Raw genomic sequence first — 15,584 nt, 5'->3', positions numbered from 1 at the left:
CTCATAATGACTATAATTCGCTACGATTAATCAAGCGGAATTTACGGGCCATCAAAGGGAAACTATACCAATGCACCAAAAAGGAATACATCAACAGGTACAAATGGAGTTGGAGAAGGAAAAGAACGACAAAAATAGGTTGGCAAAAAAAGAAGAAATGAAAGGGTGGACAACATAACGAAGCATCACAAGCTGTTAATCTAATTTGTTTGCCACCCATGTCCCAATCTAGTTTATAATATTTTCTCGAACATAATATTTTTTTGGTCAGATTTCGTGGAACATAATGTAGTTAAACCTAAAGGAATGTATTTAATTGAAATTTTAAAATATTAATAATAATTCACGAATTTTAAATTTTTTTTGTTGATTTTAATTGTTGGTGAATTTTGACGAAATTGATAAAAAAAGTCATGCAGAATCTTGATAATTTTGTAATTTTTTTAGAAATCATTCAAAATCTATGTATTTTGGTGAGATTTGAAAAGATTAATAATGTATCAGAAAATTTATCAAAATTCACCAATTTTTTAAATTAAATAAAATTCATGGATTTAATTCATCAGATTTCAGTGGAGTTTTTAAAATTGATGACTGTATACTGAAAGATTTTGATAGATTTTTTTAAATCTTGATTAAATACACTCAGAATTTAATTGAATTTTTTACGATAAAAATTGAATGCCTATAGATTTTACATGTTTTTTTAAAATATAAATCGAATACTCATGAACTTTGAAAATCATTAAAAATTATTTAAAATCTTGATTGAATAGAGTTGCGACCGAGAAAAAAATTACTTTATCAAATTTATTATTTTTATCGATAATAAAAATACACGATATGTATTATGTTAAAACCGAAAAAATATATATTATTTTAGCGAATTTATTATTTTATAAATTATTATTTTATAAAATATTACTTCATTGAGATGGAATTGTACTTTTACTATTTTATAAAATATTACTTCATTGAGATTGAATTGTCCTTTTACGTTTTACAAGATAATGACTTGTATACAAAATAAATATGCTATATGAGAAAAATCGGTCTGAGGATGAGTTGAGTTCACATAACTCACCTGAAATTATAACATTCTTCTATATATTTTTAGTGATATTTTTATAAATATTAGTAATTTTTAATTTACAAATTTATCCTTAAACATTTGTATGAAAAAATATTATAATTTCATGAATCTGACTGAGGTCATTCTCGGGTAAATGATTTCCCCTGCTATATTTATTACTCGCTCTGTCCCTAAAAACATTTCTCATTTGTGTTCTACACGTTTGTTAAGACACACTTTTGATGATTAATATCTTTAATTTCGTAGTAGTATTAAATATAAAAATTTCAATATATTAAAATATTTTATAAATACGAATTCAACAAGGTCACTCAGGACTATATTTGCTTTTATAAATTACATATAAATTAGTAGTTTACCGTGAACAATGTAAAAAATCAAAATGTAAAAGCATTAAGGGAGAGAAGAAGTAGTCTTTATTTTGTCTTGAGTCTCTTGACGGAAAAAAAATAACCAACCAACATTTGTTTCTGCGAAATGTGAGTTGCATTGCGCGGCATAATTCCCAATTCAGAACGCGCCACAAACTAATACCTACTCTCTCTCTCTCTCTCTCTCTCTCAGTTGAGTAAAGCTTGAATTACAATACAAGTAATATGTATATGCTGAGGCTCCCAGCATTCCAATTAACACGCACCATCACCTCGTTTCCCGCCACTATATCTAGGGTTGTTGGTTTTACCTCTTTCTCCACCGCCGCTTCACAGCTCGGCACTCACAACGGCACTTTCCACTGCGACGAGGCGCTCGCTTGTTTCATTCTCCGTCTCACTCATAAATTCTCCGCTGCTAATATTATTCGAACTCGTGACCCTCAGGTATCAATTACTTCCTCCGTCCCATTTTACATAATCCGTTTCCGTTTCTATTTTTCGCTTATTTTAAGATGCATTAAAAATTGTATGCGGAAATTATAAATTTATCATGCTTACATTTTTATGCAAATTGTAATGAGTGTAAGTAACTGAAAAAAGTGTCTCGCATATAAACATTTTATTTTAATTACAATTTATATTGTATTTTATGATTTTGCGGTGGTTTTGGTTTATAATTTGGGGAGATATTTGGTAGGTGTTGGAGAGTCTTGATGCGGTAGTTGATGTTGGAGGTGTTTATGATCCGAGTAGAGATCGTTTCGATCATCATCAGAAAGGTTTTAATGAGGTTTTTTGTCATGCTGGTTATTCTACTAAACTCAGTAGTGCTGGACTTGTCTATAAGGTGAATTAATCATTGTGATTGCGTGAATTGTATACTATCTGCACCGAGCTTTTGATGAGATTTAGGACTAGGGAAAACGAGTTACTCATAGGTGCAACAATTAAGGGATTAATAATTGGTGATCCTAAGTGGAAGTAGTTTGTTTGCTTTTGTATAGATGACTTGCTATTATCTGATGCAAAAGTTTATATTGTCAGCATTACGGGTTGGAGATTATAGCCAAGGAGATTCAGCTGGATAAAGAGCATCCAGATGTGTACAAGTTATATTTGGCAGTCTACAAGAGCTTTATAGAGGTACTGTAATTTGCAGTACATTTTTCTTATCTACTTGTGTTGTGTTAAAGTTTGTGGCGTAACATATTGAAAACTGTCAAAGGGTGTTGATAACTGATCTTATCCAAGATCGGTGATACGACAAAAAACCGTACAATTGGTATTTCATTTCAATCTAAGACCATCAGGCAATTCTGAAATATAGGAAGGTGAAACTACTTTTTATAGCTCTTTGTGTTTTTTAAAATGTGCCCTGTATTTTTTATGTACCATAAGTACTGGCATTTAAGTTTTTGCCGTCTCCTATACTGGCGCGTGTTGATCTTGATCTAACTGTCATTTCCATCATTGGAACTAAACATTCTTTACAGGCAATTGATGCTATTGACAATGGGGTTAGTCAATATGATGTTGATTTACCTCCTAATTATGTGAACAATACGAGTTTGTCATCAAGAATAGGAAGATTAAATTTGGATTGGACTGAACCCGATCAATCAATTGAAAATGAAAATGAGGCGTTTCAACGTGCAATGGTTTTGGCTGGGAACGAATTCGTTGAGGTTAGTTTCTGTATTTTTTTTCTTATCACTTGCTTTACCAGAAGGCCTTTTAGCTGAACTTTTAAAATATTATTATAGTTTGAACAAACTAATTAAGGGGTGCCTACTGCCTAAAAATTTCTACTAATCACACTCCTTACTGAAAATTTATACAGAGTATATATTTTCATGCAAAATCGTGGTTGCCGGCTCAAACAGTTGTTATGGACTGTCTTGCGGAAAGGAAGGATGTCGATTCTAGTGGAGAAATTATTCTGCTGCACAAACCTTGCCCTGTGAGTGGAAATTCTTTGTTTCACAAATCACATTCTCTCATTCCAGTATCTTGCCTTGCCTCAATATCATATTAATTTGATCCTCACTAGTAGTGATCAGGACTGGCTGATCCTATAGGCGGATGAGGCGGTCACCTAAGGCCCCCAATCTCAGAAGGTTTAAAAAAATAATTTTACTTATATAACTTTTTATAAATTTGTAAATTTTGAGATTAATTAGGTAGAAAAAACTAAGCTTTTACTATTCTACTTTCTCAAATATTTTTATTTTTTTCTAAAAGAGATTGTAAAAGATTTTACATGTTTCTTTTCAACTTAATATATATTATGTATTCTTCTATATTTTTGATAGCGTATGCATAACCTGTAACACTAGTATAAATTATGTCTCGAAATTTATTTTTCATTAGATAATCAATTTATTCTAACCTGAAAACTACAACATAAACTTTTGTAAGTAACTTTATTAAACGTCTGTAACATATAATCTTCATTTTAATATTAGATAATATTTTAAATTAAAAAAGAGTATCACTGCACTGTAATTATACTAATAAGTACATTTCATTTGAAAAAAGAAGGTAACTAGTATTGCAATATATTTTTGTGATTTTTTTAAATAACAACAATTTTTTAATATTGATTATTTAGTTAAAAAGGCCTCACATTTTAGATTCGCCTTAGAGACACCAATTGCCTTAAGCCGGCCCTGGTAGTTATCTAATGCTCGACTGATTTGACAGAAGAAAAATATTGTCTTCCTTGCTGAATATTGTAGAAAGCTGGTTTAATTTGCTTTTTCTTAGTTTCTCTCTGAAGTATTTGCACGCTATTAGCAGTATTATTGTTTGGTAAGAACTTTGATGTGCAAGATATTTGGAACTGACAAGATGATTGGTTGAATTCTCTCATCAATATGATAAATAAACTAATGGCAACATACATGCAACAGTGGAAGCTGCATATTTTTGAGCTTGAAGAGGAAATGAAGATTGATCCTTCCATTAAATATGTTATTTACCAGGTTCGGTTCTTATTTTTTTTAATCAACATTCGTGTATTGGTGAATTATACTTTATCTTCTCTTTATATTGCTGAGTACTACAGATATCTTAGAAGTACTGCTAACCAATAAGCCCAACCCTGTTCCATGTTTTTGGTTTTATTGGGACACAGTGATGTAAACTAGGATTTTAGTTACCTACTTATTCTCCCGTCTGCATGATCTTCTAGGACGATAGAAGCCACAACTGGAGAGTGCAGGCAGTAGCTGTCTCACCCGATAAGTATCAGAGTCGAAAACCTCTATTATCTCAATGGAGAGGTTTGACAGGTGAAGAACTTTCCGAGGTGGCCGCAATCCCTGGATGTATTTTTGTTCACATGAGTGGCTTTATTGGTGGAAATCGGAGTTATGAGGGTGCTTTGGCTATGGCCAAAGCTTCTTTAACGCAAGGAAAATAGATAAGTCCAACTTATCGACCTGTCTACTATGCATTGTTCACTCATAAGTAATTTTTCGGATATTATATATTGACTAATTAGTATTACTAGATCATCTTCTTTTGTTTTAGTGATCAAGGCATCAAGCAAGATCTCGTGTCTTTGACCTGAATGTATATTGATATTCAACGTACATCAATTTCTCATGCATGTAATCGCCGGATTTGGAATTTTCACCAATTTTTAAGTAAAGAGGTAATTTGTCAAGCAATTGTTTGGCACATGAATATTCTTTCAGTTGGGACATGCCTGCATTTGGTGATCAAGAGGGTTTAAACTTTAACAGAAGGGAGTGGTTGGAATCTTTAATATCGTTTATCTTTGGGGTTTTCTATATGATTATTGATTTCAGTGTATACTTTTGAAACTGTTGTATATATTTAGAATTCATGCATTCCAACTAATTCATTAAGATTCTATTGTACTCATTTTACTAGTAAGCTTGTAAGCAAATTCCAACTATAAATTCTATTTCTTTACTACAGAATCTCCTTAGGAAACTAGACTCAAACCATTAGGAGGACGAAGACAAATCTACATAAGTATTAAGTTAAACATTAATGTTGCTTTTAGAAGTTCTGAGAACATGAATTGATCATTCTATTGTTGCTAAGAGCAGCAGAAAATCTTGTCTGTAGATCTAAAATTTGTAACGGTCCTTTATGTTGTTGAAATTCTTCTGAATGCTTTATGGGTCCAAGTGTCCCCCATAGTCTAATGATTTTATGATTGGCAAGTATGAATGTATGTTACTCATTAAATGTATGAAACATTTGAAAAAACAAGAGAGCTTTAGTAAATCTCCATGTTTCGTCCAGATCCTCCTGAAGCTCATATCTATATTAGATTCTACATGGAAAAAGTGTTACATGGGTAAAAATGATTGGATTCTACAGGGAAAAAGTGATTATAGCGGTAAATTTTTTGGCAAGAGCGTGAGATTTTGGCATTTGTTATCCGGAGCACTTGCTCTTGAACTCGAAGTTCTGAACAATCATACTCTCTGCCGGGACCAACCCTTTCAGGTTTAAGCAACATGTTCTAGATATCTCTTTATATTGGTAACTCCATTAAGAAGTAGAAAGCTACAAAAGCCTACAAGTGATGTACAAGAAGTAAAATGTATCATGGTTTTGGTAACCTGTAAAGCTTATTGCTGTATTTAGTTTTCTTCTTCTGAGATTGTGGTTGCTGCCTGCTTTTTGTTGTTGCCATGGTCAATCCAAGAGATAAACATTCAGTTAGAGTTGCAAATATCAAGGTAACATAATTTTCCTTAATACATATTCACAAAACTTGGTCGAAATGCTAAAAGTTTTAAATGTGAATGCATTATGGTATAATTGTAATTTTAAAATTTGATTAAAAATTTTGTAAATAGGTCATTAAACTATATTACATATTCATATAGCTCCTTCAAGTATTCATTATTCAAGCACATTCTTCTCATTTCAATATCTAAAAGTAAAATGACACCAAAACAGTCTGGATTTGATTTTATAATTTGTGTGATCTTAGAGCTAAAACTGCCAACTTTCCAGAGTTCGAAATAATTCTTTTATCAAATGTGTCAATACAACTATGCAGGTATGAAAACAAATGTTATAATCGATTTTTTTGTCGACCTTCCTTCGTCCTGATGAATGGACTTCGGTCTGCAAATAGAAAAATCCGAGGTATGATCCTCCCGATTCATCTCCGGTGTGAAAATAAGTTAACTGATTTTTATATAGGTATTTGGAATATAAGATAGTAATAGTAATGTGATCTGAGAGTATGTAAATGAATTCGTTCTATCGTTTATATAATATGTGTGATGTTAACATTCCTCTCCGAGACTATCGGTTCATTTCGCTTAGAGAGGGAAGTGGCCGTTGCGGCCAGGGGACTGCGTCCTCGTCTTTACTGGACCAACCGTCGTCCTCGTTGTTGGACCGACCTTTCTACGGCCTACGTAATGTCTTATCGTTTTCGGCCCAAACACGTTAGGCCTGATAATAGTGGGCCTCTAACATGTCCCTGGGCTTTGACTGAGAAGGGATTTCTGGGGCGAAGTCCAACCTCTTTGGCCCATTTCGCTGTCTTTGGTGGGCAGCGTCGCTGGGAAACTATGACTACCTTAATAATGACAATTGTTCCATCTCGAAATCTCAATCTCATCTTCCTATTGAATCCCAAACGTTTTGATCTCAACCGTTGGTTTTAAAACCAACGTCTCTTGAACCAAGAAACTTAAAGGGCACATCTCTTTACTTCTATATATACTCCTCTTCTCTTACAATATCCTCTTTTATTTCATTTTCTTACAAACAACGACCACTATTTGCAGAAACCTCCCTCCCAAACACCAAATCACGGGCAACACAAGGTCAGGGTTCCCTCAACAACCATATAGTGCTTCCAATCTTCTGTATAACTGTAAGTTCCTTACCCAATCGTTTTACATGCAAGTCTATGGTTTACCATGCAATATTTTTTTTAGAATGGCTTTGGTAGGTTTGCAGGGGTTTGATTCTGTATAGGGTTATTAGGAATTTTCGCCTTTCTCCCTTTTTTTTTAGTCTAGTGGGGCTTAAAGAGGGTAAGCGACGTTGTTCCTAAGCTTGAACATGCTTCGACATATTCAAGCCTTGGAACAGTCTTCGAGAATCGTCCCCCAGACACCCTTTTTTCTCATTTTTTTTCTTTTCGGGGACTTGTCAGGATTTAAAGATTGCATGCAGGTGTGTTGTAAGCCTTGAACATTCTTTGGATGTCCAAGCCCTAGAATACACTTCGGGAGCCGATCCTCTAAGTCCATAAAACTAAAATCTTCGTCTTCTTCATCGCACTGATCCTGGCCTGTTGTACGTGGTCTATCTCTTTTAGTCCTTTTTCCCATAGTCATACAATCCGAGTACACGACTAATACTTCCTCATTTTCGGATGCATTATCATGGATCGGTCTAGCGCGGGAGCGGTGTCGAGCGGTCCGACCTACTTCAGTGACATCGCCTCCTTCCCAACTGCCAGCAATCCTTCGCAGCTGAAAAATCAGACATAGACCAATTCTATGATAAGTACCAAATTTTGAGGGGGGTTTATCATCTCTACCATCCGAAGGGTTCCGGTCGGATTTTTCATACCTCTCCCGTCCCGTCGAGTCGTGGAGACTATGCTGTCGGGATTTCTGAAGCCGCTCTTAAATATGGCTTATGTGTCCCTCTCCTAAAATTAGTAAAGAGCCTGTTCAGGAAAATGAAGATTGCCTTCGCCCAAATGGATCCGAACGGATTCATACACATCAACAGTTTCCAATATAGTTGCTTGGAGGCGAAGATCAAGCCTTCGACCCGGTTGTTCTGGTTTCACTACGATTTTTGTACGAACGGGAAGAGTCCGGGTTTCTACACCATCGGCCGAATAGCTGTCCGAGGGAATTGGTGTTTCACCAATTCCAGTATTAAGAAAAGCCATACGCACTGGTGCTACATCTCCAGCATCTATTTGGCAGAGTTCAGGGTTTGGCGTGAGGTCGAGCCGACTCATCTTGTGATGCTTACCCTCGATCCTGAAGAGGCTATAAACTATGGGTCTTTAGTGTCTCTGAAAGTTCCCAAGTTGCTGTTAACTAGTAGTCGGGAAAGAGACTGACTATTCGCCCTATGGGGTAGTGGTAACACCTTTTTGTCCTTGTATACTTTATTTGTTTTCTTCTTATACCATTTTTACTGTTAAAAAACTATTGCTTCTCGTGATTTCAGGGATCTGACATTTCCCTTGTGTTTTTATTTCTGCAGTGTCTTCTAGACAAGAAGTATTGGAAAAAAATATAAGGCCGAAGAAAAACTCGCTTTGGAGAGGGCTGCCGCATGAGTTTCTCGTCCGGAGAATGCCGACACCCGGGTGCACGTCCCTTCTCCTGCTCACTCGCCCACTCCTTCCTTTGATCTTACTGGAGAGAATAGGTCCGAGTCGTCAGACTTGAAGGCTGATCCCCGTAAAAGGCTTCGGACTCCGGGTGGGGAGGTCATCGAGACGTATGCCCTGAAATGGGGTGTGCTTTTGTCGGACTCTATAGTCTCCAGAGCCCCTGCAGCCGCAAGGGAGGTCGATATGGACATTTGCAGAGGACTGATGCTCCCGAAGGACCAGTCTGTTTATGCTACCGTCGGCCCTTCGGATGCCTGCACCGAGCTCATGGATGGCCTTTCTATGGTACATTTTTTCCTTAGCTTTTATTTCAATCCCTTTCTTTCCTTTATATTATTCTTGCCATAATTTCCTTTTCCAGGTTATCCCCTGGGCTGCTGCTGTGGCCGATAAAGTCCAGGATATGCAAGTCAGGATGAAAGGGGTGGTGCAGATGGAAGTCAGGGCAACCCATGCTGAAGATGAGCTAGGTCGCGTGTAGAAGGCATTAGAGCTGTCGGAGGGGAAAGTTTCGGCTTTGTCGACTGATAAAAAGAACCTGGAGGAGGAGCTCTCTAAGCTGAAGTAGAAGGTTGCTCGGAGGGATATCTAGTTGAAGGCCTTGAGAAAAATGCTCCGTAAGGAGAAGAAGAAGCTGGAAAAGAGTTGTGCTTCCAACTGGGCTTTAACGAGGCGGAAATTCGGGCTCACGATAGAGGTTGGGATTACAAGCTCATACTTGACAAAGGCATGGACGACCCTGTCGGCAAGCCCGTTGAAGATGAGCCCCTTGTCGTCTCCTCCGGTCCTGACAAAGACCTCTCGGACAAGCTTCTTTGTTTTTATTCTTGTTTTTAAACTTGTGTAAACTTAATGCCTTCGGGCTTGAATTCATATGCCTTCGGGCTTACATTTCAGTTGTCTTCCGGCTTACATTCCAGTTGCGTTCGGGTTTATTTTATTATGATTTGTCCACTAAGCATTTTAAGTTTATGTTTTATTTACTTCTTCGGCCTTAATTTGGGCCTTAGTAATTATTTTGAAAAACTTACTTCTTCGACATCAATTTGGCCCTTAGTAACTTTGTTTGAAAAGTTTACTTATTCAGCCTAAATTTGGGCCTTAGTAACTTTTTTGAAAAGGTTTACATCTTCGGCCTTAATTTGGGCCTTAGTAATTTTTTTGAAAAGTTTACTTCTTCGGCCTCAATTTGGGCCTTAGTAACTTTTTTTGAAAAGTTTACTTATTCGGCCTCAATTTGGGATTTAGTAACTTTTTTGAAAAGGTTTACATCTTCGGCCTCAATTTGGGCCTTAGTAAATTTATTGAAAAGTTTATTTCTCCGGCCTCAATTTGGGCCTTGGTAACTCTTTTGAAAGTTCAGTTCTTCGGCCTCAATCTGGGCCTTAGTAAATTTTTTGAAAATTTTACTTTTTCGGCCTCAATATGGGCCTCAGTAACTTTTTTGAAAAGGTTTACTTCCTCGGTCTCAATTTGGACCTTAGTAAAATTTTTAAAGAAAGATGTATGCCTTCAGATAATAATATGTTGACTGATTTATTGCCCCTATCCGAAGGTCTATAATTCTATATTTAAAAATATATAACAAGAAATTCATTCAATGCTAAATAAAAATGGAAACTGGAAACATGTAACTGTCATTGAGAAATAGAATTTCATACAATGTCATACATGTTTCACATTTAGGGAATTCAAACTGCGATACCAAATTAAATGACATAATTAAATAAACTGAAATAGACTAGCAGGGCTTTGGACGAGCTTACTGGAAAAAAATTCGGAGCCTAGAAGCATGCCAAATATTTTTGATAGGTTCTCCTGCCGTGGTTTTCAGTTTTTATGTCCCTGGCCTGATCACTTCAGAGACCGAATAGGGGCCCTTCCAATTAGGATGATGTTTGCCTTGTTTAGTATGCATGGATGTAGCTATTTCCCTAAATACCAAGTCGCCGATAAAGAAATTACACTTTTTTCACGCCCGAGTCATAGTATTGGACGACCCGTAGTTAGTATTTCAGATTTCTTTGGTGAACTATTTCCCTTTCTTCTTCTAGGAGGTCTATATTGGCTCGCAGGCCTACCTCGTTGCTTTCAATGTTAAAGACTTCAGTTCGATAGGATTCCAGGCCCACTTCAACCGGGAGGAGAGCATTCGTTCCATAGGCTAGTCTAAAGGGTGTTTCTCCCGTGGGTGACCTTGGTGTCGTTCGGTAGGCCCATAGCACCCATGGCAATTCTTCGGCCCAAAGGCCTTTTGCATCACCGAGTCTCTTTTTAATATCATCGAAGATGATCTTGTTTGTGGCCTCAATTGCCCCATTGCCTTGAGGGTGGCCCACAAAGCTGAAATTCTATTGGATTCCGAAGTGGTGCAAGAAAGTTCTGAATTTTTTTCGATGAATTGAGTGCCATTGTCCAAAACACATACATTGGGGATTATAAACCTCAATATGACTTGCTCTTGCATGAACTTTTTTGCTGCATCTTCGGTTATGGTGGCCAATGGGCGGGCTTCAACCCATGTGGTCATATAGTCGATAACCACAATGCAATATTTTTCCTGCTTAGTACTAGTCGACAAGATTCCCACGATGTCTACCGCCCACATGGCGAAAAGGATGGGACTTAGGACTGATGCAATTTTCTCTGGGGGTTGCTTCGGAATGGGGCTAAATACCTAACATTGTCTGTATTTTTTGGCATACTGGTATGCATCGGCTCTTAGGGTCGGTCAATAGAAGCTTTATCAGAGAATTTTGAAGGCTAAAGCTCTTCCGGCAAGGTGCTCGCCGCAGATGCCCACATGGACCATCTCCATAGCTAGCTTCTGCTCTTCAGTGTCCAGATATCGGAGAAGAGGGGATGAAGCTGATCTTCTGTAAAGCTTCCCGTTTATGATTGTATAACTGGCCGATCTGTACCTGACCTTATGTGCTTCTTTTTTACTTAGGGGAAATGTCCCTTTCTCCAAAAAGGCAAGAATTGGTGTCATCCAGGTTATCATTTGATGAATTTCCATGCACAGCTTCTTGTCAATCGAATGAGTATTTACCTCATAGAGATAGATTGAACCAGTAAGGCTCCAAGTCTCGGCCGATGCAAAACGAGATAGTGCATCGGCTCAACTATTGTTTTCCCTGACAATTTGACTTAACTCAAAATACTGAAAAGACAAAGACAGTTCTCGTACCTTGATGGCGTAAGCTCGGGTCCGAGGATCCCTCTGTTTGTACTCTCCCGAAAAGTGCTTTACTGCCAACATGGAATCACTGAACACTCTAAGGTGTTTTGCTTTTAGATTCTTTATCAAGTTCATCCCAACTAGTAAGGCTTCATATTCGGCCTCATTGTTGGTGAGGGGGAAAGTGTACCAAATAGCTTGGCATATCTTGAATCCATCTGTAGAGGTCAGGATGAGTCCTGCTCCATATTTTGACCCTGCTACTGACCCATCGACGGAGAGTTTCCATTTCCCTGGCTGCCGAATCAGTTGTTCTTCGGGCATCGAGTCCTTTTGCCCTGTGAAGGTGAATTCTGTTAGTGTTTGCGCCCTAGAGACAACACTATTATGTTTTATTTATGACATTTGGATAATTAATGTTTATGTTCTATCGATTATTCTTTTAATAATTTATTAAGTCTTAATTTACTGCGATATAAATATTAGATTAACAAATGTCATTGGAATATTATATGAATTATATATCTCTAAGTACGTGATTAGAAATGAGATTATGTGAATAGTATGGATATTCCCAAATCTCCCTAGTCGAATATTATTATTAATAGACAACAATGATGCATTAATACTAGTGTGTTTGTTGACGGATGATCACATCTCATTGATCATATGTATAAAGATAATAAAGTCAAAAACACAAGCAGATGTAAATATACATGATGTTGGATAGACCTAATGTGAGATTCTATATGTTTGTTGTGTCATAAGTAAACCTCACAGTGATAACGATGTAATGGTCCTTCGACTTGAAATTATTATATTTCTACATGATGATTAATATACTTTGATTACATCAAAAGGTTTCTTTGACCGGGTAATGATAAAAGTGGACATTGGGTATATTAGGAATCGTGTGAGAAATATGAATGATCTACAAAGGATTTAACCCTCCTAATTTTGGAGAGATATTATTGGCTTCTTGTGTGAGCTAGACTATGAAATGCGTGATGCTGCGCTCAAATTTTGATTTGAAATGATAGTCTACTCATTGATCAAGGAAATTTGGATTAAACCATGTAGAGGTTGACACATAACATACCTCGAGTTTAATCTATAATATTTGCTTAAAAGGATTATATTACATTGTACGTTATTCACAAAAGGTTTAAGCGATCACCAATTTAATTATTATTACTTGGGTAACAATGATGTATTACTAGATGTCGCTCATTGTTTACAATTTTAAATTAGATTTAAAATTGTTGTCAACGTAATAATAACCTAAAGGGTCACACAAAGAATGATTGGAGGATTATTTAATTTAAATTCGGATTTCAATTAAATGCAAGTAATTCGAATAATTTGTTATTAATTAAGTAAGACTTAATTAAATAAATAAATAAGAAATTCGAATTTACTATTAAATCCGAAATTGAGTTATTGGGTGATTAAGTAAGACTTAATTAATAATAACTAGGATTTTCGGATTTATTAAAACTCTAAATTAGTTTAGGGTTGGAAGTCTTTTTCTCTTGCCTTTATAATATCTTTTTAAGCCTCAACTAGGGTTTGACATTTTTATAAGATAAAAATACAAACCCTGGCGGCTTGAGAGAAAAGTGAGAGAGAAAAGGCAGCTTCTGATTTACGAGTGCTAGTACACGCTCATCCTCCGTTCGATCATTCATGTGGATACCTTAATGCGTAGATCATTTCACGACGAGATACGTGGTGATTGTTGAAAGCTTGGACCTCCACTAGACAACAAAAATCGTAAATCTTCTTAAGGTAAACATATAAACCACGAATTAAATATTATCTTTTCGCATGGATCCTGCAATGGGTTTTATTTTTTTCCCTTAGTTTTTACAATTTAAACTTAGTTTTCGCTGCGTTTTATGCCTCCAAACACAATAATGGTATCAGAGCTACTTGCGAAAGGTTTTAATTCGTTTGTGTGTTTACTAAGTTTGATGATAATATCATGTATACAATCTTCCATGACTATATGTATGCGATTTGTATATTATGCATGTGTTGATAATCTGCCATGATAGATATGTGATATTATGCATGTGTAGATGATCTGCCATGATAAATATGATGATATTATGTATGCCGATGATCTGCCATGATAGATATGAAGATATTATGCATGTATTGATTATCTGAGATAACTGTTGTTATGGTTAATTGTGTTCGAACACAATAGGGGACTGGAACATATAGTATGTGTATGATACATGTTTCTGAAACTGCATATGATGCAGTAGTGGCAAAGACTGGCGAAGATATGATCTGTAGCTCTGAAATTGAAATTTCTGTATAAGACCAGTCTTTCAAAAAAAATTCTTTTTTTCGAGCTCGACCCCAGTCGGGGGCTGCCGCCCCCGAACCCCCGCCCGGGGCTGTCGCCCCGGACCCTGCTATATTTTTCAAGTTCTTTATTTGTTTAATTGAGCATGGTGTTGGTTATGACCTTAAGACCTGTAGATTAAAGTTTATGGTTTTGCTTTTATAAATACGACTTGCATGTCATTTTCATTATTCTTGTAACTTTTCAACCTCGAATGTAACTCGAGTTTTCTTATGTAAGTACATTAGTATAGTTTGTTTAAATGTAATGTACTTCTAGAAAGGGGTGGTCCAAGAGGAGGAGCAACTATGAAGACAAGAAGAATGAAGACTTGTAATTGTATTTTTATTTTTTACCATAAATTGACCTTGATTCTTTCTTTAGCTTGAAAGGATCACATATGATAAAGGCCATAACCAAGAACGTTTACATTCCGCACTTTACATATTGATGTATGAATGTATGTGTAGAATAATTAATAATGCATGCTTTAATTAGATTAATCATGCATGAATGTATGTATTAGATACGTCACCCATGTCATGCCTGCTTAAACAAGATAAAATCTGTAACGACTCAAGATTTTAAAATTTACAAACGATCATAAGATTCTCGTGTTCATGAAACATGAAATAAAATACGAATCTTATTTATTTCTGACATGGGGCGATTTTGTCAAAAAAGGGTTCATTGAACGTGTAAGGTTGTGGATTTTAAGCGAGACCGATGTGACTTCCTCACTACCTGGAAATCAAACCATTGACGAGTATTGATTTGAAGTATTTTATTCAAGGAAAATTGGGAATCTCTTTATGATGGGATCATGATCGTTTTAATATTAACAAAACCCTAAAGTTTTTATTAAGTTGTTTAGATGCCTTCCAATATGTCCAACGCGTTAACCCCTAGATCGATAAGGAGTGCATTCGCTAGAGCGAAGTACTCCCATCTATCGTGGGAGATGCGTTGAAGTATATTGATACGTTCTGACTATTGGGTTTGACTTAACTGAGTTACCACAATAAGATTATGAACTTAGAGGCATGGAGTTTGGCGAGATTTATTAGATAAATATGAACAAATGTTGTTCCACAGAACTATCCAAGAGTTTGACAAATGTTGTCTACCTTGATGAATCATGTTTTAGGAGTAAAGCCAAAGCTGAACTAAAACATTGTGAAATGTGGATCTTGGCTCACTAGAAA

General features: G+C 36.2%; 2 protein-coding genes across 3 annotated transcripts; one reads left to right on the top strand and one right to left on the bottom strand.

The window, feature by feature from the left end:
• Positions 1 to 1,533: 1,533 nt before the first annotated feature.
• Positions 1,534 to 5,409, top strand: LOC141708301 (uncharacterized). Of its 2 annotated transcripts, XM_074511863.1 has the most exons (7): positions 1,534 to 1,911; positions 2,165 to 2,314; positions 2,512 to 2,610; positions 2,961 to 3,152; positions 3,308 to 3,427; positions 4,380 to 4,451; positions 4,661 to 5,409. In XM_074511863.1, the coding sequence occupies exons 1-7, from the start codon at positions 1,690 to 1,692 to the stop codon at positions 4,889 to 4,891; spliced, it is 1,086 nt and encodes a 361-aa protein (XP_074367964.1). In that variant the 5' UTR covers positions 1,534 to 1,689; the 3' UTR covers positions 4,892 to 5,409. The 2 variants fall into 2 exon arrangements, with proteins under 2 accessions (XP_074367964.1, XP_074367965.1); XM_074511864.1 differs by lacking the exon at positions 2,165 to 2,314.
• Positions 5,410 to 11,006: 5,597 nt separating this feature from the next.
• On the bottom strand, positions 11,007 to 11,450 carry LOC141699399 (uncharacterized). The gene has a single exon (XM_074503494.1). It carries the CDS (start codon positions 11,448 to 11,450, stop codon positions 11,007 to 11,009), a length of 444 nt encoding a protein of 147 aa, XP_074359595.1.
• Positions 11,451 to 15,584: the final 4,134 nt, after the last annotated feature.

The sequence above is a fragment of the Apium graveolens genome, chromosome 2, assembly GCF_009905375.1.
Source record: "Apium graveolens cultivar Ventura chromosome 2, ASM990537v1, whole genome shotgun sequence".
In the NCBI taxonomy this organism is placed as follows: domain Eukaryota; kingdom Viridiplantae; phylum Streptophyta; class Magnoliopsida; order Apiales; family Apiaceae; genus Apium; species Apium graveolens.
This window is presented reverse-complemented; position numbering and strand designations above follow the sequence as displayed.